Consider the following 23317-nt stretch of genomic DNA (forward strand, 5'->3'; position numbering starts at 1 on the left):
CTAGAACACAGGTTAAAACTCAAGCTCTAAAACTACATTTTCCAGTAAGGGGATGGGGAAGGGTCTTCCCAAATCGTGCTCCGGCAGCACTACCCGGAATGGGGAGAAAAGCCGGCCAGGGGAAGGGGCAGTAGCTGCAAGAGCTGCAGAGGACTGTGAGGGAGAAAAGGAAGTATCAAGGTTTGGGCTGTTAAGAGGTGAGAAAGGGCGGAATTCTCCAGAATTAGGGGAACAGCAGGGGCGGAGTTCAGAAAGGGAGGAGGGAGGAGTTATAAGTGGAGAAGAGGCGGGATTCTCGGAGTGGTGGGACCTCCGGAGAAGAGTTGGGGGAGGTGAAACGGGACGGAATTTTCGGGGTTAGGTCGCCAGAGAAGAGGTGTGCTGCAAAAGTGGGCGCCGGAACCCCCTGGGAACACCCGCGGGGCCGGACCGAGGGAGCTGCTTTCGGGGCGATGGGCTTCGCCGGGGCGGGGCGGAGCTCCGGGACCGGGGGCTGGAGGAGGAGCAGGAGCAGGATGGGGGCGGGTCTCCCTAGTGACTCTGGGTAGGGCTTCCCCCCGGGCTGGAGGACTCCCTGGGACCCTCTGTGTGCCCAGGAGGCCGCCCGTGGGCTGCAGAGGCGCCGTAAACAAGCTCCGAGCCGACGCGCGGACTGCGGCTGGCCTCTGCTTAGGAGCAAGCTCTGGCCGCCCCCGCGGGCCCTTGGCCGGGGTCCGAGAGCAGTCCGGCTGGGGAGAAGTCCGTAAGTGCTCCCTCTTCCTGGGCGAAGGTCGGCAGTATATGGGGGACGGGGGCCGCTGAGGTCCGGAGCCAGCTTTTTTGCTGGAGAGCAGTTTGCGAGGGAATGCTGTCGTTAATCGGGGTGGGGACGCCCCTGGGGAGAGAACACGAGTGGGAGATAGGGAATTGCTTTGGGAGGGTTCGAGGGGAGGCACACGGCATTGGAGAGGAGGGATCCCCCTGGGATCTCGGAGCTGAGCTGTGTAACCTATTACTTCTGACTTTAACCCTGAACCCCACTCCACCCCACCCCTATCCCTAAAACCCAGTCCAGGTCCTGGGCTCCAGCCAAATCTGACCGAGGGCATGGGACCCACTAAAGAATTCTCCTCCCCGATTCGAGTACGTGGGTTCCGGGGGTGAGGGTGTTGGAGACGAGGGGAAAGCGAGGTGCAGGGACTCCGGGCACCCCGAGCCTCGCCTTTAGGATGAGTCAGTCGGGCTTGGCCGCCGGCTGGGTTTGGGGGTGGATAAGGGAGCCCCTCGGCCTCGCGCCCTCTCGGTCAGCCACTGGCTCTGAAACGTGAGTTTCCCAGAACTCTCCAATCTTTGGGAAGAGGGGGAGGAGTCCCAGGCAGAGAAATGGGACACCTGTGTAATGGAAACACCTCTGGGCTGTCCGGAGATGTTGGTTTGGTCCCAGCTTTGCCTGTTATCAGCTGGGTGACCCTAAGAAGGAGGACCTTAGGAGAAGGCTGGACCCCACGACTTCTATAGTTCCTTTAACTTCCAAGGCTACGCCCAACTCAGACTAGAGAGCCGCATGTACTCTTTTGGGCCAATAGGGTTGCTGTTGGATGAATGAAATTACTCTCGGGTGGACTGGGGCCGGGAGCTGGTTGAACGGAGAATTTGGGTGAGAAGCCACGGCGGGAAGGCCCTTGGGAGGAAGGGGGAGCTGTGAGGCTCTCCCAGGGTGGGGGCTGGGACTCTGGGTCCAGGCCAGTTGTTCTCCGCCATCCGATCCAAGCTGCATTTGGCACTCTCCCGCACGGCACTGAGGTCTGGGCTGGCGATCAAGTTGCTTTTGAGTGGGACTCTGGTAAATAGCGAAGGGTAGAAAGCGGGGGGGAGAAACCCGGGAGCCACCAGGGCAAAGCACCAAGGCTTGTGGGAGGGACACTGGCACTTCCCCTCAGACTTGGAAGAGAGGGAGGTCCAGGACAAATGCATAGCAGACACAGCATCCCTTCCCAGGATAAATGAGTGTCCCACAGCCAGACAGTAGGGGAGACCGCGCTGATTACAGGGTGGTGTTCTGGTGAATCTGGGGCTATCAGTAACCACAGAAGGACTTCCAGCCAGGCGGAAGAACAGCTGCCAGCTCCTTCCAGAAATCATCCCCTCCCCTAGTGTAGCTTGGGCTTGGATTTTAAGCCACTCCTTTCCAGCAGCTGCCCAGACTGGCAGCAGCTTGAACACGACTGATCTAGATAATTCTTCCGTCCACCTACACAGGAAAGTGCAATGACATCTCTCCAATAAATATGCTTCTCAACTTGTAAACACTATAAAGTTTCTGTCCTTGTCTGATGGGTCTCGTTGTTGTCTTCATTAGTGAAGCTCTTTCATGTCCTCATGTTCCCTAGGGTGTGAATATTCTATGCCCCATTACAGAATCTCAGAAGAAAACTCACTACATACAGTGGGCTTGAACATTTATATTGATAAGGAGCTCTCTACTTAACTCACACTGTCCAGGCTGTTTGGGGACAGGTCTAATTATGAGTTTTGAAGTGTTTTTGTTTGTTTGTTTGTCTACTTCCCTGGAATTCTACCCACTATCTAGTTTTGCCCTCTGGGACGTAAAAAAACTCCATTCATTTAACAGACCTCCATACTGTTCTAAATGTGGGTGAAGTAGAAGACAATTCTCCTTTGAGGAGCTCAATCTAGCGGAAGAAACAAGGTATAACAAAGATGTGATCAAAATCAAGAAGACTGAATTTTGTTCAACATAAAAAAAAAAAAAAGCCTATTAATTAGAACTATCCAAAACCAGAAAAATCTACTTTGGACACAGTGAGTTCATATTAAATTGAATTGGAAAAAAGACTTGGGTGCTGATAAGTATTTTGATAGATTCTTCTCTGACTTCTTCCACAGTCCAATATTACTTTTCCCAGGCTATGCTGGGGATGGGGAACTGGGAAAAGGGAAACCGAACTAAGAACAAATTACCTTTTCTCCTGCTTGAGACATCAAATAGTGTGAATTTTAGAAATTCTTGTCTTCCTTAAAAAATAAAAGATAAGGATTTCCCTATGAAAGGAAGCTTTATATTGAAGCTTGATAACCCCGTCAGAGCTATTTTGAGGGAAATCCTATTCAAGTATGGTAGGACTAGATGACTTTAAAAAAAAAAAAAGATTTTCATCTACATCTTTTGTTGATTGTATCACCTAGATATTCCCCCATATGTCTTCCTATCTCAAAGAGCCATACCTTATAATAAAGAATTTTTTTGAGAAGAAAAAAATTTGGTAAAACCAATAAATAAAAAATTTCATGGTATATATAATATAGCATCTCTTTGGGCCCTTCTTTGCAAATGAATTGAGAGGACCAGCTAACTTTTAAAGTCCTTTTAACTTTGAAGATTCTTTTATTGGAGGGGGAGGATAGAGAGGGAGAAGAGAAAGGGAACAGTTCATAAGTGCTCAAGAAAAAAAATCAGTGAGCTGGAGATGTTCCCTGTCAGCTCAGAACATTGGTTCTCAAAGTACCATCCAGAGAGCCCTGCAGGGCTATGACATCAATACTATTTTCATAATAATACTAAGATATCTTAATTGCTGATGTGGTAATCAATAGATATAACTGACATAAACAGAAGCTTTGGGGGTGGGGTCATCTTAATCAGTAGTAGGAATTGGTCCTGAGACCAAAAGGTTTCAGAACCTGTGGCTCAGAATATCCCTGAGAAAAGATTCATTTCCTCTCTGCTGTTTACTTCCTTTCTTCCTTCACAACATACTTAGTATAAGACCCTTTACACAAAAAATAGAATACTGGGAAGTGGGACCAGGATCCTCCTGGTGGCTTGGAAAGTAGGTGGGATTAAGTGAGGATGGGCCTTTGAACTATTATAGACTACCAGAAAGGTCATAATATGCTGTGGGCTTTGGGCAGGATTACAGAGGTTCCAAGAGGCTTCAAAAATTAGCAGATCAGGTATTTCTGGTTATCTTATCAGAGTTTGGATTATCTTGCTAAGACTCATTATTGCCAAAAGAAAGATGGCTTTTTAACTTTTAAAATTTTATATTCTGCCTCTTTTTCCCCTCCCCCCCACCCAATACATGTACACACAAGATTGACTGGAAGGAGATTTCCTGGGGATTTGTGGAGATTGCTAAGGGGTCTGAGATCTGTGGAAAGATCTCCCTCTGTACCTATCTTATTTTAGACCAAAACAAGATGAGCAAAGGGACTGAAAGTCATTCCAGATCAACCTGGACTAAAATTTAGAACTGGAATAACCAGGTCAAAAAGTGAAGGGGTGGGTTCAAACCATAGCTCTCAAGACAGTAAAGTTTCAGAGTTAAGTTTGCAACTTTAGAGAACCCAATTTACTTTTGCTTGGAGCTGGAAGTGATGGAGGCAAAAGCTTAGATGACTGAATTAAAAATACAGTTTTGTAACTGGCACTGTTTCTCAGATGTGTTTTTTCTGGGAATGGAAAAAGTAAATACAGCTTGGTGACTTATCTCCTTCCTCTCCACCTTAGCTCCACTCTGTCCCTGATTAGAAGTTTGGTAATAGGGAATTAGAGACAAATCCAGAGCAAGTTAATGTTTGTCCATGGATCTTTTTGTGTATTCTTGCTTGTCATGTGGCTGCCTATGTCAAAGTTCCCTTGCCAGTCCTAGAATTCTGTGATTCTACATGTCTGGTTCTATGTGTGAATCTCAGTGAGGGGGGGGATAAGCAGAGGAAAAGGAGAGGAGTCTTGATGGTGATGGTGATTATGATGAAGATGATGGTGCAATTAAATAGCAAGTAAAGGTTTGAAAATTGTCATGGCTTTAAGTAGCCATTTTTTCATCCCTGGACAAATGGCACAAAATATTCATTCAAATCAACTTTTATTATTTTTTTTGTAATTATGCTTATTTATTAAATGTTTTAAATTTTTATTTATTTACAAAGCATATGCATGGATAATTTTTCCCAACATTGACCCTTGCAAAACCTTTTGTTCCAGATTTTCCCCTCCTTCCTCTCACTCCTTCCCCGAGGTGGCAGGTAGTCCAATACATGTTAAATATTCTGAAATATATGTTAAATCCTATACACACACACACACACACACACACACACACACACACACATATTTACACAGTTATCTTGCTGCACAAGAAAAATCAGATCAAGAAGGAAGGAAAAGAAAAACTGAGAAAGAAAACAAAATGCAAGCAAATAATCTGAGTGAAAATGCTATGTTTTGGTCCACACTCTGTTCCCACGGTTCTCCCTGGGTATAGATGGCTCTCTTCATCACTGAACAAGTGGAACTGGTTTGAATCATCTCAATATTGAAGAGAGCCATGTCCATCAGAATTATATGAATTGATCATATAATCTTGTTGTTATCATGTAATGATCTCCTAGTTCTGCTCATTTCACTCAGCATCAGTTCATGTAAGTCTCTCCAAGCCTCTCTGAAATCTTCCTGCTGGTCATTTCTTACAGAACAATAATATTCCATAATATTCATAAAGATGAATTTAATTTGTTCAGCCATTCTCCAAGTGATGAGCATTCAGTTTCCAGTTTCTTGCCACTATAAAAAAGGCTGCCACATTTTTGCACGTGTGGGTCCCTTTTCCTCCTTTAAGATCTCTTTGGGATATAAGCCCAGTAGAAACACTGTTAGATCAAAGGGTGTGAACAGTTTGATAACTTTTTAAGCATAGTTCTGAATTGTTCTCCAGAATGGTTGGATCTGTTCACAGTTCCAACAATGTATCAGTGTCCCAGTTTTCCTACATCCCCTCCAACATGTGTCATTATCTTTTCCTATCATCTTAGTCAATCTGACAGGTATATAGGGGTGTCTCAGAGTTGTCTTAATTTGCATTTCTATGATCAATAGTGATTTGAAGCACCTTTTCATGTGGTTACAAATAGTTTCAATTTTTTCATCTGAAAATTGTCTGTCCATATCCTTTGACCATTTATCAATTGGAGAATGGCTTGATTTCTTATAAATTTGAGTCAATTCTCCATATATTTTAGAAATGAGGCCTTTATCAGATCCTTGGGATATAAAAATGTTTTCCCAGTTTATTTCTTTCTTTCTATTCTTGTTTGCATTATTTTGTTTGTACAAAAACTTTTTAACTTGATATAATAAAAATTATCTATTTTGTGATCAGTAATGATCTCTCATTCTTCTTTGGTCACAATGACACTAGGAGGTGATATCTTGACTTGCAAGTGAATTGGTTTTAAGTAAGGCAGGGCTGTGCAAAGTCATCAACTTTACTCTCTCCTCCAATCATGAGAGTCCAATAGCAAGACATATGTGAGGATAACTGAAGATGTCCCCAAATGCAATGAGAGACCTTGCCCCTCCCTTTTTTTATAATTTTTTATTTACAAGATATATGCATGGGTAATTTTTCAGCATTGACAATTGCAAAACCTTTTGTTCCAACTTTTCCCCTCTCCCCAGATGGCAGGTTGACCAATACATGTTAAATATGTTAAAGTATAAGTCAAATACAATATATGTATACATGTTCAAACAATTATTTTGCTGTACAAAAAGAATCAGACTTTGAAATAGTGTACAATTAGCCTGTGAAGGAAATCAAAAATGCACATGGACAAAAATAGAGGGATTGGGAATTTTAGGTAGTGGTTCATAGTCATCTCCCAGAGTTCTTTCACTGCGTGTAGCTGGTTCAGTTCATTACTGCTCTATTGGAACTGATTTGGTTCATCTCATTGTTGAAGAAAGGGCCATGTCCATCAGAACTGATCATCATATACTATTGTTGTTGAAGTATATAATGATCTTCTGGTCCTGCTCATTCACTCAACTAGTTCATGTAGGTCTCTCCAGGCCTTTCTGAAATCATCCTTCTGGTTATTTCTTACAGAACAATAATATTCCATAATATTCATATACCACAATTTATTCAACCATTCTCCAATTGATGGGCATCCACTCAATTTCCAGTTTCTGGCCACTACAAAAAGGGCTGCCACAAATATTCTTGCACATGCAGGTCCCTTTCCCTTCTTTAAAATCTCTTTGGGATATAAGCCCAGTGGTATCACTGCTGGATCAAAGGGTATGCACCGTTTGATAACTTTTTGAGCATAGTTCCAAATTGCTTTCCAGAATGGCTGGATGTGTTCACAATTCTACCAACCATGTATTGGTGTCCCAATTTTCATACATCCCCTCCAACATTCTGCATTATCTTTCCCTGTCATTCTAGCCTATCTGACAGGTGTGTAGTGGTGTCTCATAGTTGTCTTAATTTACATTTCTATGATCAATAGTAATTTGAAGCATTTTTCATGTGGCTACAAATAGTTTGAATTTCTTCATCTGAAAATTGTCTGTTCATATCCTTTGATCATTTATCAATTGGAGAATGGCTTGATTTCTTATAAATTTGAGTCATTTCTCCATATATTTTAGAAATGAGGCCTTTATCAGATCCTTTGGATGTAAAAATGTTTTCCCAATTTATTGCTTTCTTTCTATTCTTGTTTGCATTAGTTTTGTTTGTACAAAACTTTTTAACTTGATATAATAAAAATTATCTATTTTGTGATCAGTAATGATCTCTCATTCTTCTTTGGTCACAATGACATTAGGAGGTGATATCTTGACTTACAAATGAATTGGTTTTAAGTGAGGCAGGGCTGTGCAAAGTCATCAACTTCACTCTCTTCTCCAATCATGAGAGTCCAATAGCAAGACATATGTGAGGATAACTGAAGATGTCCCCAAATGCAGTGGGAGACCTTGCTCTTTTTAAGCCAAGATCTTTCCCAGTTCTTAGTTTGTCTGAGGTATGTAATGGGAATAGGGGAAAAAGAGAGACCTGGTGTGGTCATACCTGGGATTGAAGCTAGTCTGAGAAAGATCTCCCATGAGGTTCTACCCTCAAGAAAGAAAAAGAAATCATCTCATAACGTTCTGTTTAAAGAAATTAGTATCTTTTTTCGATATGCTTGCCTTTTTAAATGTCTTCATTCTTCCCTTTCACTATGGCCTTGGAATACTATTCCCAAGGCAAAGCACTTACCTTTTCTCCAGCAAAACCATCAACATACATTTATGGAGAACTTGTTATGAGCCAGGCTCTGTAGGAGAATATAGAGAAGGATGAACAATTGTTTGAAGTGCTATAAGTGGGAAAATAAGACTTAAGGGTGAAAAGTTCCCAAACAATCCAAGGTGGTAGTGTGTGGTAAGTGCCAAGTAAATAACAATCAATAGGAGGAGGTAGTTCATTTTGGACTAGAGTAGAGGAAGCTAGTTAGAGGAAGTGGTGCTTTAGGTGGGTCCTAAAAGGTTGAACAAGGAGAACATTTCAGGAAATTATTATGACATGTTTAAGGGGGGAGAGAAGACCAATAGTGGGTTCATTAAAAGGAAGCACTGAGAACTGAAGCTGGATAGAGGTAGGTTAGATTTAAAACTATTCTGAAGGTAGGTTAAGAAGTTGAGACTTTATCTTGTGCTAAGTGAAATGAGCAGAACCAGGAAATCATTATATACCTCAACAACGATACTGTTTGAGAATGTGTTCTGATGGAAGTGGATCTCTTCGATAAAGAGAGCTAATTCAGTTTAAATTAATCAAGGATGGACAGAAGCAGCTACACTCAAAGAAAGAATACTGGGAAATGAATATAAACTGCTTGCATTTCTGTTTTTCTTCTCGGGTTATTTATACCTTGTGAATCCAATTCTCCCTGTACAATAAGAGAACTGTTTGGTTCTGCACACACATATATTGTATCTAGGATATACTGTAACCTATTTAACACATAAAGGACTGCTTGCCGTCTGGGGGAGGGGAAAAATTGGAACAGAATGCAAGGGATAATGCTGTAAAAAATTACCCTGGCATGGGTTCTGTCAATAAAAAGTTTTTAAAAAAATTAAAACAAGAGACTTTATCTTGGTGGTCACTAAGGTGCCTTTGGAAATCTTGAGCAAAAGTCGGGGCTTTCCATTAAAAAAGTCAGTTTGCCTGCCATATTTGGAATGAATTAGAGGGAGACACGACAAAAAAGTTGGGACAATAGTTAAGAGTCTGTTATATAATCGAGGCAAAGGCTAAATGACTAAATTATGGTAGTAGTCAGAAAGGAGGAAAAGAGAAGAATGGGAAAGACTTGGGAAAGTAGCTAGAAAATATAAGCCAACAAAGTTATAGATTCTTGGAGTATGAAATAGTACAGAACTTTTCCCTAGGATATTGTAATTTAGAAGGCATTGATAATGCTTGCACTCCTTCAGCAGAAAAGTACAATTGAACTGCACATTTAGTTTTCAAGAATCTTTAGTTAAAAATAGAAAATTATCAGATGGTTCCACAACCCAGATGATTGCCTCTCTGGCCCACCTTGCTACTTCCCCTGGTGGCTTCCCTAGCAGTGATCTAAGGTCTTTTCCTCTGTGTGATTTTGTGTCTTAAGGATATAAGGATCTTGACAATTTACTCTCCTGTCTGCAATTAAGTTTGTCTTACTGCTTGCCATATCCCAGGATCGATGGTTATGTTTTCTGATTTGAAGTTGTTGGGAGGAATTCCCTTTATAAAGAAATGAGTTTTTATTAAGCATTTACCAGCTTCTAATCACAAAATTGCCCTTAAGGATATTACATTCTTATTAGAATAAATAGTACTTAATAAATAATAATAAATAGTCTTAAAATACTAGATATCATCTTCATTTTTGGAATATTGGAAGTGGTTTATCCAACATCTTCCCTGTTTCATGTCCCACATTCTGTACTGTCAAAAAAAATCTGCTTGATGGATATCATGCTGTCAAATATATATTTTTGGAGGTCAAGGACAGAAGGATGTGGAGAGGGAGGTGAAGGAAAGGATTATAGGAGTTTAAAAGTAACATAAAGAACTAAACCCTGTCTCTTTCCCCCTTTTTCAGGCGCTGGTTCTTCAGGCCTCAGTGGATCTGGTTATATAATCCTATGGGGAAAGTAGTAGCCTTCCCCTTCCTTACCCAGCCTGAGGGGTTATGACCCAGGATCCCCAAAAAGGGAGACATCGAAGGGGGAAGAAAACTGAGCAGAATTCTCAGGCTGCTGCCAGAGCTGCCACAACCATGTATACCTTTCTCCCTGACAACTTTTCCCCGACCAAGGTCAAGCCATCCAAAGAACTAAAACCCATGGTGGGATCTATAGTGCTGGGGCTCCTGCTGGTCTTAGCAGCCGTGGTTGCTTGGTGCTACTATAGCACATCTCTCCGGAAGGCCGAGCGCCTTCGGGCTGAGCTATTGGAACTCCGGACAGGCGGCTTCTCCATCCGGAACCAGCAGGGAGAGCAAGTTTTCCGGCTGGCCTTCAGCTCCGGGGCTTTGGACCTGGAGTCCTGCGCCCGAGAGGGGGATGTCTTAAGTTGCTCCCGCTCCACCGGAGGCCCCCTCAATTTCTTCATCCAGACGGTGCGACCCAAGGACACCGTCATGTGCTACCGGGTTCGCTGGGAGGAACTGGCTCCCACCCCTTCGGTGGAGCACACCATGTTCCTGGGCGACGTGCACTGGTATGGGGGTGCGGAGATGCGGACCCAGCACTGGCCCATCCAGCTAGCGGGCCTCCAGGAGCCCCAGCCCTTTGTGACCAGTGACGTGTACTCATCTCGGGCTGCCTTTGGGGGTATTCTTGAGCGTTACTGGCTGTCGTCCAAAGCAGTGGCCATCAAGGTCAATGACTCGGTGCCCTTCCACCTGGGCTGGAATGCCACTGGGCGCTCTCTCCTGTTGCAGGCCCGCTACCATGACACATCCTACAAGCCGCCCACGGGCCGTGAGCCCCTGCCTGAACTCAGTTACCGGGTTTGTGTGGGTTCTGATGTGACGTCAATTCATAAGTACATGGTGCGGCGTTACTTTAATAAGCCGTCCAAAGTGCCCGCCCGAGAAGCCTTTCGCGACCCCATCTGGTCCACGTGGGCCCTCTACGGGAGAGCAGTGGACCAGGATAAGGTCCTGCGCTTTGCTGAGAAGATCCGCAAGTACGGCTTCAACTGCAGCTACTTGGAAATTGATGACATGTACATGCCGGCCTACGGGGACTTCACCTTCGATGAAACCAAGTTCCCCAACGCCACAGAGATGTTCAGGAAGCTGCAGGAGGCTGGTTTGAGGGTCACCCTCTGGGTGCACCCCTTTGTCAACTACAATTCGTCCAGCTTTGGTGAAGGAGTGGAGCGGGGGCTTTTTGTGCGGGAGCCCACCGGCCGGCTGCCAGCGCTGGTGCGCTGGTGGAACGGCATCGGGGCTGTCTTGGATTTCACCAACCCGGCCGCCCGGGAGTGGTTCCAGGGGCACCTCCGGAGACTCCGCACGCAGTACTCCATCTCCTCCTTCAAGTTCGATGCTGGCGAAGTGAGCTATCTGCCCCGGGACTTTAGCACCTTCCGCCCCCTGTCGGATCCCAACCTCTGGAGCCGGCGCTACACCGAGATGGCGCTTCCTTTCTTCTCATTGGCTGAGGTGCGTGTGGGCTACCAATCCCAGAACATCTCTTGTTTCTTCCGCCTGATCGACCGGGACTCGGTGTGGGGCCACGAGCTGGGGCTGCGCTCCTTGATCCCGGCCGTGCTGACCATCAGTATGCTGGGTTACCCCTTCATCCTGCCTGACCTCATAGGTGGCAATGCCGTTCCGGGGCATACAGCTGGCGAGGGTGGCAGGAACACCGGAATCCCAGAGCGTGAGCTCTACGTGCGCTGGCTGGAGGTGGCGGCCTTCATGCCCGCCATGCAGTTCTCCATCCCGCCCTGGCTCTATGACCAGGAGGTGGTGGAGATAGCGCGCAAGTTTGCAGCCTTGAGGGCCGAGCTGGTTGCCCCCCTGCTCCTGGAGCTGGCCGGAGAGGTCACCGACACGGGCGATCCCATAGTTCGGCCTCTCTGGTGGATTGCCCCCGGAGATGAAGCAGCCCATCGAGTGGATTCTCAGTTCCTCATCGGGGACACGCTGCTTGTGGCACCTGTGCTGGAACCGGGCAAGCAGGAGCGTGATGTGTACCTGCCTGCGGGGAAGTGGCGCAGCTATAAGGGAGAGCTCTTTGTCAAGGCACCCATCCTGCTCACAGACTACCCTGTGGATCTGGACGAAGTGGCTTATTTTACCTGGGTGTCCTAACCCTGCTTTTTCTAGAAATTTCATTGCTCAGAGACCTTAACATCAGAACCTTGTTTCCCCTTTCCTTCCCCTAACCTCTTAAAGAGCCTATCTTAGAGACATCCTGGCTCTAACCCCAGATGCTTCACCACCATCTCCCATTCCAAAACTGTTCCTAACTCCATCCTCGAGCCCAGACTGTGATGAATTTTACTCCAAACCTTCCCTTCACCAAAGCCTTGCCTCTGGATTCGATTCCTTCTTTCCCCAGTCACACCTCCCTTAGAGCCATTAACTTTCCTCATCTATCCACTAGCTCCATCTCCATATCATTCTTTCCCAAAAAACTTTGGAGTAGGGCCCTTGGTTCTAATCTATCACCGAGCTCTCTTTTAAGCTCCCCCACTTCAATCTTTTTGGGTATTTCTGGCCCCCCTCAAATAAGATTTCTCTGAAATCTTTTAGGACACGTATCTACCCTTATTCCTCTGAGACTGGGAACAAAGGAAGGGGAAGGTCAGTCATAGTCTCACTTTCTAGCCTTCCCTACCCAAGAGAAAGCCATATGAAATTCTTTCCACACTTATAGTCTGTATTCTCATAACTCATGCTAAGAACCTCCTCCCAGGATGCACTGCTTCTATCTCGGAAGATCTTATCTTCCATTGCATTCTGGGACTTGTAGTCTCCTTAGGTAGAGAGGCAAGAATAAACCCATTAAGTACCATAGACAGTTAGAACTGAAAGGAAACTTAGTGGTCATCTGGTTTGGGAGATTTAAAAAAAAAAAAAGGCAGGAATCCTTTGGAAGGGGAGGAGGTAAAGTGAGAAGATTGAAATTAGGATAGGGAGTAAAACCCTATTTTTGTCTCCCAAGGGGACGTGGGTTTTGTGGTTTCAACCTCCTCATACTCCTTCCATTTCCCCGCTTTCCCCTTTTTTTTTATTGAACCATTTAATTCTCCTCATGAGCCACACATACATGTGGCCCCAAATCAAAATAGGATAGCAGGGGGTCAACGATCCCCTTCTTCTCCCCTGACTTAGCTCTTCTTTGCACATGGTTGGTCATTAAAAGCACAAAAATGAAATCTGCCTGGATTGAGAAGGGAATGTTTCCTACCCCTCCTCACCTTCTATTTAGTCTCCACTTCCCTGTTTCTCATCTGGGAGTTTCCTTCTCAGAACAAACTTGGATGGGGAAGTAGAATTGAGCTATAGGACTTGTAAGGTGACCTGTCCTGATTCCTTTTCCATTAATGAATTCCAGCTTCCATCACTTCCAATTCTGGCAGTATTTCTCATCTTTTCCTCCCTTGATACAAGTATCTCTGCCCACAAATTACTACAGATAGTGGAATAAATTTTAATGGTCATCTATTTTGAGAGAATTTTTAAAATTTAGGAAAGTAAAGAACGGGGAACAAATGGGGTCAGAAGATTGAAGTTAGGGTAGGGAATAAAACCCTCTTTCTGACTTCCAAAGTGATATGGACTTTGTGATCCCAGTCTTTCCCTCATACCCTTGTCCCTCTATAAGAAAGAACATTAAATCTTAGGTTCAGTTATATTCTTGTAACCATGACATGGAACACCTTGTCCATCAAGCCGGCTCCTACATTTGATCATGATTCTTACTATTATCCCTCTGGGAACTGAGCCTTAATGGGAGTAAATGAATTGGAAATCTCTGAAATTCTGAAACTGGCTCCTGGTTATCCTTGCCTGAAAAGATACACTGAAATCCCTTCTCTTTGAGAGTGGAGGAATAAGTAAGATCTAAGTGTATACTCTTCCTGGCCCTGGCCTTAGTCCTCCTTCCCTTTCCCTTTCCTGACTCCAGATTAGAAAAAGGAAGAGGTGGCTGCACACAGACTATCAGGAGCCCTTGGGGCCAGAGTCTCCTCAGGCCATATCATATTAACTGGGCATGGAACTATGAAGGCTATGGTCTTTACCTATATTGTACCCCAGAGAGTAGGCAAGCAAAGAGAGAGTACAGAATAGATCATATGTTCTAATGCTGCACTGACACCCCCCCTCCAAGACCTATCTGTTCAGCACTGCTTTATTCAGACACACCGATAGGTCAGGGATGCCTTATAGTGAGAATTGCCTCATGTGAATGTAAGTGACTGCGTGTGTACACACGTGACTTAATCTCTATGTCTATGTCCATACCTGTCTCTCTATCCATGTGGCTTTGGATATGAATGTCTATGGGGCTAGGTATCTCTGTGTGATTGCCCATGAGTCTCTCTTTTTAATGTGGCCAGGTGTATATATTTGACAAACTAGTTCTGTGTAGTGATTGTCTCCTTATGTGACTAGGTGCATGTGTGAATGGCTCTGTGTAACTATTTTGTGGCTGTGTATCTCTGCACGAGAACAAATGTCTGCAGTAGGGACTAGATGTGTGTGTTAGACTGATTCCTGGGATGGACCATGTGTCTGCATGTATGAGACTGTATATGTGAAAGGGTTGGGGGTTTGGGGAGGGGGTCCTGGATATCTCTATGTGAATGTGCATGTGACTGGGTATTTGCTTGCATGTTAATGTGTGTGTGAGAGAAGAGTGTAGCTATTTGGGTGAGAGGATGGGGATGTCCATGGTTATGTATCTGGATGACTGTGAATGTATTTGTGGCTGGATATGTATATACATGTGTGAAAGAATCTCTCTGAATGTGTATGAGTGGTTGAGCATCTGTATGTCTATGTGACTCTATGGCCATGTATGTTCGTGTGTGAGAAACCGGCTGGGTAGTTTTGTGTGTCTGTAGCTGAGTTTCTATACCTATAGTAATATTTTCCATGTATATGAATCTTTCTGTGTATATGTTTGAATATCTTTCTCTTTGACTACTGCGTATGTATATTTAGTTTTGTCTTTGTGCATGTATGGCAATACATGTGTATATATGTCCATGAGTGATTGCATCAGCCAGTCAACACACATTTACTAAACCTTTGCTATATTCCAGGCTAAGGATGCAAAGGAAAGCAAAAAAGAATCCCTTTTTTCAAAGAGCTCCTACTTTTTTTTTAATTTTATTTTTTCAATTAACAAGCATTTATTATTTTTTTTCTTTTCCACTTCCCCAGTTCTCACTGACAGGAAACAAAAAGAAAAAACCTTTATGACAAGTATGTATAGTCAAGTAAACCAAATTTTCCATTGACCATGTCTAAAGATGGATATTTCATTTTGCATCTTGATTCCATCACTTCTGCCAAGAGGTGGCTAATACACTTTAGCTTTGTTTCTTTGGACTCATGGATTTTTATTTCACTTTTCAGTTCTAAAGTCTTTCGGAGTTCTTCTGCTTAATGTTATTTTGTAGATTACTGTTCTAATTCTGCTCATTTCTCTGCATGTGATCATACAGTTTTCCCAGTTTTTAAAAAAACTTTCCATTTCTTCAGGTACAATAATATCCCATTGTTCATATGTCATAATTTCTTTAGAGATTCTCTAATAGGTACACAACTCCTTAGTTTCCAGGCATTGTTTTTTGCTGCTTTTGGAAAGAGCTGCTATAGATATTTTTGTACATATGCTTCCTTTCTTATTGATCTCTTTAGGGTATATCTATAATAATGGTGTAACTAGGTCAATGGTACACACAATTTATTGACTCTGGGGTAGCTAGATGGTGCAGTGGCTAGAGCACTAGCCCTGAAAGCAGGAAGACCTGAGTTCAAATCTGGGTTAGACACTTAACACGTCCTGGCTGTGTGACCCTGGGTGAGTCACTTATCCCCAGTGGCCCCACTTAAAAAAAAAAAAAAAAAAACAACCACCACCAGTTTAATGACTCTTTGAGCATCGTTTCAAATTGCTTTCCAGGATGGCTGGACCAATTTATCCCTCTACATATAACATATTAGTGTTCTGTTGTCATTTTCCACTTTTGTCATCTTTGTCAGTCCAATTGGTGTGAAGTGGAACTGGAGTTATTTTCATCTTCACTTCTCTAATTCTCAGTTATTTGGAGCATTTTTTATGGTGGTTTATAGTTTGCATAAAATAAAATAATATTTTAAAGCACTTAGCACAGTGTCAGGCATAAAGGCACTATATACATTTTAATTCTTTTGAATGCCTGTTCGTATCCTTTAATCACTTATCTATTAGAGAATGGTTCTTGTTTTTATAACTTTGAATCAGTAAGGAGTTCGCATTCTAAAAAGGGAGATAACATGAAAATAATTAGGTAAATGGAAGGCAATTTCAGAAGAAGAAGCCCCAGCAGTTGGTAAGACCAGGAAACACTGCCTGAAAAAGATGAGAGTTGAGGAAAGAGAATAAGCTTCTGCTATGTGTCAGACACTGTGCTAAGTGCTTTACAGGTACAATCTCCTTTACAAATATTCTCACAATAGCTCTGCAGTATAGTTGCTATTATTATCCCTACTTTACAGGTGGAAGCTGAGGATGAGTGATTTGCTCAGAATCTCACAGCTAGTATGTGTCTAAGACTGAATTTGATCCAAGGTCTCCCTGATTTGAAGTACAGCCTCTATCCACTGCATTACCCTGACACTTCAAGGAATCCAAGAAAACAAGGTGGAGTTGAGAAAGGAGAGGATTCCAGGGAGATAAGCCAGTGAAAAGACACAATCCATTGTGTATTTACAAGTAACGTAAAATGTGAAAAGACTGGTTTAAAGACTTTTCAGTGTCAAAAAAAGAACTTTATATTTGATCCTGGAGGTACTTTTGTATCTTTGTATGTGACATATTATATGTCTTTATAAGGCTTTGTGTTTCTGTGAGCCTGCGATGGTGCTTTGTGTGTGTGCGTGAGAGAGAGACAGAGACTGGGAAGGTTTTCGTATCTCTATGTATTCTATATGCTACATATTTCTGTGTATGTGTGAGGGAGAGACACAGAATGTGTTTTCCTATTTGTATGTCTGTGGCTACATATTTTTCTCTGTATGACTAAGAATGTTTTCATGTCTTTGTATTGTTATACATCTGTGGTATGTGTTTCCTATCTCTTTGTATCTCTGTATGGTTTCATGTTACATATTTCTCTCTGTGTGTATGTATATAAATAGATCTCCTATTTGTAGTTGTATACTCCCTACATTTTTGGAATAAATGTAACTTCTCCATGGTGCTCCTTTCCACTAATCACAGGCCCTGAAAGAGAAAGAATTTTCCTTTAGGGGTCTGATTGGATCTGTGGTTGGGGAGGTTAATGGGGAAAGGGAGGGAAGGGGTTCACAGGCTATGTTGTAGCTTGGGTTTGAAATAAATTGCCCTTTTAGAGCTTGTTGTCTCCTACTTCCTCTGTCTCAGTACAGAATTGGCCTGATCTGTGAAGCTGCTAGAATGGGAAAGTTGTTTAGTTTTGAGTAACAATATTGTTACTCAATTCAGTTTGATCGAACAGTTGATGATGAACAGCAAGCATAATGAATACTTACTGAGGGAGATAGAAACTGAGATGAGACATAATCCCTATCATCTAGGAATTCAAGAATTTGACAGTCTTGGGGAGATATGAATATGTTGTTCAGTCATTTTTCAGTTATGTATGACTGGATTTTTCTTGGCAAAGATCCTGGAGGTGTTTGCCACTTCCTTCTCCAGCCCATTTTACAAATGAGGAAACTGAGGGATTAAGTGATTTGTCATTCAGCTAGTAAGTATCTGAGGCAGGATTCAAGCTCATGAAGATGAGCTTTTTTGACTCAGTACTAGTATTCTGCGTACTGAGCTACCTAATTGTCCTATGATAATATATGAGAAAGGTTAATTTGATTTTAGACAGTGTATAAGATTGCACAGTAGCTAGAACTATGGGTCTGGAGTCAGAAAGACCAGAATTTAAATTTGATCTTGGATACTAGCTGTGTGACCCTGGGCAAGTCATTTTCTGCTGCATGCATTTAAAAAAAATAGGAAGAGAATAGCAAATCACTAGTATCTTTGTCAAGAAAATGTCATGGACAATTGATCCACAGGGTCATGAAAAGTCAGATATGGCTGAACAAAAAGAAAGAGTAATCATTGTTTGATGAGAGGAACATGTTTTGTTTTTAGAGGGGAGTAGAGGCAAAGGGACAGGTGTGAGGCAAAGTAGTGGGGGGGAGAGGGGAGAGGAGTTATGCAGAAGATGAGATTTGACTAGACAGAGGCAGAGTATGAACAAAGAAGGAACCAACGGACATTTTATTCACTAGGAACAATGATGATATGACCTGAGTAGGATGCAGAACCATGAATTAAAACTAAAAAATGAAATAACAGTACTGCCTATGCTCAGTTCCTCTATAACACCTTAAAACAGCAAGAAGTGAGTGTGCTTAAATTAATATAAAAAATATCAACAAAAATGGGGGCAGGAAGGAAGAAAAGAAATCCTCACAAAGGGAAGCTCTTGGAAAAATTAACAGAGACCAAAATAAAACATAATCCAAAAAAAATGACCTAATACAAAGAATAAATACAATGGGGTCAAAGTAAATGAGGACTTGAACAAAATAAACAAGACCTAGAAACAAATTAACAGAAGAATTCAATAAACCAAGAACAAAAACAACTAGGGGAAGGAAGCATTTTATCCTTGGCAAGGACTACTAGGAAAATTAGTAGCTTTGCAAAAAATATGTTTAAGTCAGCATGTGTCCCCAAAATCCCCCAAAAGATGTGGAGCCTAAATGTAAAAGATGACATTATAAAGAAAAAAATCAGAGAAGTATAGGAGGCATCTTCCACAAATATGTCTAAAGAAAAATTAACAACCAAATGAGGAACAGGGAGATTTCACACATAAATAGATAATTTCATTTACATTCAATTATAAAACAGGCAAACAATCGATGTAGGTCTAATGAGAAAAGCAGTCAAATGAGGAAAGGAAGTCCCTGGATTAAACATATGTTGGATATTCAAGATATGTAGGGTATTGTTGAAAATATGTAAAGCTAGGAATAATTCCTCAGTAATAAAGACCAAAACAAAATAAGATGTGCAAACTATGTACAACCCTATTAAAACCAAATCCTTCAAATCAATAAAATTAAATACAAATTAAGGCCACTTTAAGGTTTTATTTCACATTCATCAAATTGGAGGGGCTATAAAGAAGACTGGGGAATCAATACAGTATTGATAGAACTGTAAATTTGGTCTAACTAATCTAGAAAAGATTTGGAATTATGGGAGGAAAATTACTAAACTTTTCATACCTTTTGACCTAACAGCATAATTCAAAGGTATGTGCCCTAAGGCAGTTTAAAGACCCCATATATAACAAAATATGGTAGCAAAAAAAAAAAAAAAAAACAAAAAACCAAAGCCCTGAAAATATATCAAGTGTCCGTAATTTGGGGAACAGTTGAATTATGGGATAGAATGTAATATTATCATGTTATAATAATCCAAAGAAAGAATTCAAGGGACCCTGGTAAGATTTGTATGAGTTAAGAAAGCAAAGAAGGCAAAACCAACATATATAACTTACCATAAAAAAGAAGTGAAAACATTAAGAAATATCTGAATTGGGATTAAATACAATGACCAATATTTGTTTCAGGGGACTAAAGATGGATTGCATATCTCTTCTCCAGAGAGAGATTGTAAACTACAGGTGTGGAATGTTGCCTATGCTGTCAGATATAGTTGCTGTGATGGCTTATTATTTTTTTTTTCCAAAGGAGGGTTCCATTGGAGTTTATTAGAAATTGACAGTGTTTAAAATACAGGACATGACCATAATAAAATATTGAGAAAATTCTTAGTGTTGTGCCACAGTTCCCTTTTATTGTCCTGACTCAGTTTCTTTTCTGCCCCCCCTTTCCTGCCCATTAGAACTGAGATAATTAGGGCTGTGGAAATCTAACATTCCAGAAGATAAGACTCCAGATGTCCTATCTCAGATACCTAATTGGTATCCTCTAAGTTCAGACTTCCTGGCTCCTAACTCCTCCTAAGTCATCAAGAATTTATGGTCCTACCCCCAACCTATCAGAACCAGATTGATGGTCCCTGCCTTCAGATTCCCAATCACCAGAGTTTGGACTCCACTCCCCTGCCTTTTTTATCTACCTGAGCTAAGAGTTATAAATATATCATTGAGAACTCACATTCAATGCTGGATGCTCTGGACATCAACCTTGGGGGCATCATGCCCCCAGCACAATCTCTCCCTCTCTGAAATTCAAATAAAATATTAAAAACTCTCTAATCTCTATCTTGCCTCAGTTTCTCCAGCATTACATTAGTAAATAAAAAGGAGAAATTCCTAGAAGAAAGAAATAATACTAAAATAATAATATTGAAAACTGATAATAAAATATCCATCAAAGATATTTAGATGCTTAATAAAATAATTAGAGAAAACGCTAAGGCGAAATAGTTGAGTTCTTAAATAAGAATTTGAAAGGACAAGAAAGCTGACAATTTGGAGCATAAGGCAGAAAAATCTAAATAAGTCAGCAATATTGCTAACAATACTAAAATGCAGAAATGGAACAGCAAGTGTTAGAGCTAAATTAAAAACAAAACTGAAAGAATACTAATTTAAAAAAAGAAAGAAAGAAAGAATACTAATTATCTACAAAGCAAAATAACTGATCAAAACACAGTCAAACAAATTAGAATCTTTGACCTCCCAGCAACATAATGAAACAAAAGGCCTAACTACCGTATTTCAGAAAATCATACTAGAAGATTTTCAAGAAGTACTGGAAATTAGAGACAAAATCCAGATAGAATTCAGATGACAGCGTTAGAAAGGAGTTCTAATTTTAGCTTACCAAGAAACTCAGTCTCCAAGTTCCAGTTTTGGTATCAAAGAATTCATCTCGAATACACCCCACAGTAGGCAATTCATAGAACGAGCAACACCAAGGAGAATCATACAGTACAATTATAAGTGAAAGAAACTGCCAGATGCCAGCACAAACTGATATAAACTGAAAAGAAAGCCAGCTTGCACTCTCAAAATAACTTGTCTTGCAAAAATTGCATATACTCCTTCATAAGAAAATATGGATTTTCAATAAGGCTCTTTAATAAAGAAAAAAAGCTTTACTGATGTCTGTTATTTTTATATCACATAATGTAGCAAATAATCCCTATGCTATATAAACAATTCCAAAAATTGTGAGTCACCCTACCAAATTCCAGATATAAAATGTCTATATAAACACTATTTGGTCCTCTTTTCTAAAGTACTATATCCTGGGGTAGCTAGTTAGTGCAGTGGATAGAGCACCAGCCCTGAAATCAGGAAGACCTGAATTCAAATGTGACCTCAGACACTTAACTCTTCCTAGCTGTGTGACCTTGGGCAAGTCACTTAACCCCAATTGCCTCAGCAAAAAAAAATATATATATATATATATATATATATATATATATATATATATATATATATATATATATAATATACTTCCTTGTAACAAAGAAAGGCAATTAAGCAAAGATAACTGAAAAGGTAGCTACATTTGAGAATGTACTGCAATCTGCTCTTATAGGTCCCCCACTTCTTTGCCAAGAAATGGAGGTATGTTCCCTTTGTTCTCTGGGAACAGGATTGATCTGTCACAATTACTGAGAGCTCAACTTCCTTTTTCATGTTCCTTTTATTTACTTGATAGTGATCATGTTCTTTTCATCATTGTTCCTGAAAAAAACAAAGATGGAGAAGGCCTTTCACATTCAAATTAAGTAAGCAAAGTAAGAAAATAATTCTAATGATGGGGACAAATAGGAAGAGACCAATATGGATACACAGATAGCAACCAACTTAGATTTTTTTTTTAAGATATGAACCTGAAGCAAGGGTAAATAATAGAAATTGAACATAAAAGCATTGCATGATCTATAAGAATAGTGTAAGGAGTGCTAAGGAACAACTAAGGACAACCAAAAAGGGATGTTTGGGGGTTTTTAACTATGTTGGGGGAAAGCAGAGTATCAAAGAAGGGACAGGTGGGTGGGACAATAATATCTGACAATAAGAGAAGGGGCCAGAATGGCTCAATTCTTATTTTGCTTCTAGTTCCTCTACCAAGAACAACTTTTAGATGAGAAAAGTCATGAAAAAATGATTACTCACTAAAAAGAGTGAGAGTACTCTCATGCCTTTCATGAGTTCAGGTCACTTAGCCCAGATGAACTACTTTCTTAGATTCTGAAAGAACTTTTGGATGGGATTGCTGAGATACTTTTGGTGATAACTGAAAGATCATGGAGAATGATCACAAATGTCTCGATATCGCCCCCACCCCCAAAAGGAATAGAATAGAATGTGCAAACTGTTGCCAGTGATCTTGATTTCAAATCTTGGTGAATTCTAGAATGTGTTATTAAAAAGATGGTTAATAAACAACTAGAAGAGGAAGCAATGATCATAAATAGTTGTTATGGCTTCATCAATAAGAGGTCATACTGGACTAACTTTATTTTCTTTTATAACTCATAGCTCAAAGTATATTTTGCATAAGATTCTCCTTGGTGGAATATTTGTGATGAAAGAATTCTAGAAATGTAACTATGTAATATAGGACTAGAAATGCTGGCTATAATAATGAAAAGAAAAAGAAATTAAGCATAAGCAAAAAAAAAAAAAGCAGGCAAGATGAGCTCTATTGGCAGTTAAATAATTATATTAAAAATCAACAATCTTTAATAAAGTAGACGATACAGAACAAATCAGCAAATATAATGAATAGTTCTGTTTTACTAATAAAAAGCCAAGAAATTCTATTTAAAATAATAAAATGCTAAATGTCTAAGAGTTATGATAGACATATATATGTATAAAACTTAAGTCTTCACAGAAGTAAAGGAAAATAAATGGAAGAATATTTAATATTTGGTTGCCATAGGTTGTATAGTCCCAATTAATCTCCATATTTAATGCAATGTCAATCAAATTGACCAAGAGAATATTTTATAGAATTGGGCAAAATAATAAGAAAATTCATATGAAGGAAGAAAGGATCAAGAATAACAAGAGAAATTTTCAAGACAATTAACATTAATAGATTTGGCATTATCAGCTACCAAACTACATTACAAAATGGAAAACTGATCAATTAAATACCTGCTGTTGAAGCAGATACATAAACTAATTTAGTGTTTTATAAATGCAAGAATACAAATTACTAGGTCAGGGACAATTTATTTACTACTTGGAAACTGCTTGGAAAA

At 40.9% G+C, this 23317-nt stretch overlaps 1 protein-coding gene across 1 annotated transcript; it reads left to right on the forward strand.

Annotated features, from left to right (window-relative positions):
- The first annotated feature begins 646 nt into the window (after positions 1 to 646).
- Positions 647 to 17419, forward strand: MYORG (myogenesis regulating glycosidase (putative)). The gene is made up of 2 exons (XM_051965867.1): positions 647 to 742; positions 9934 to 17419. Exon 2 carries the CDS (start codon positions 10024 to 10026, stop codon positions 12157 to 12159), a length of 2136 nt encoding a protein of 711 aa, XP_051821827.1. The 5' UTR covers positions 647 to 742; positions 9934 to 10023; the 3' UTR covers positions 12160 to 17419.
- The last annotated feature ends 5898 nt before the right edge of the window (positions 17420 to 23317 follow it).

This window comes from Antechinus flavipes, chromosome 1, assembly GCF_016432865.1.
Source record: "Antechinus flavipes isolate AdamAnt ecotype Samford, QLD, Australia chromosome 1, AdamAnt_v2, whole genome shotgun sequence".
Taxonomy (NCBI): domain Eukaryota; kingdom Metazoa; phylum Chordata; class Mammalia; order Dasyuromorphia; family Dasyuridae; genus Antechinus; species Antechinus flavipes.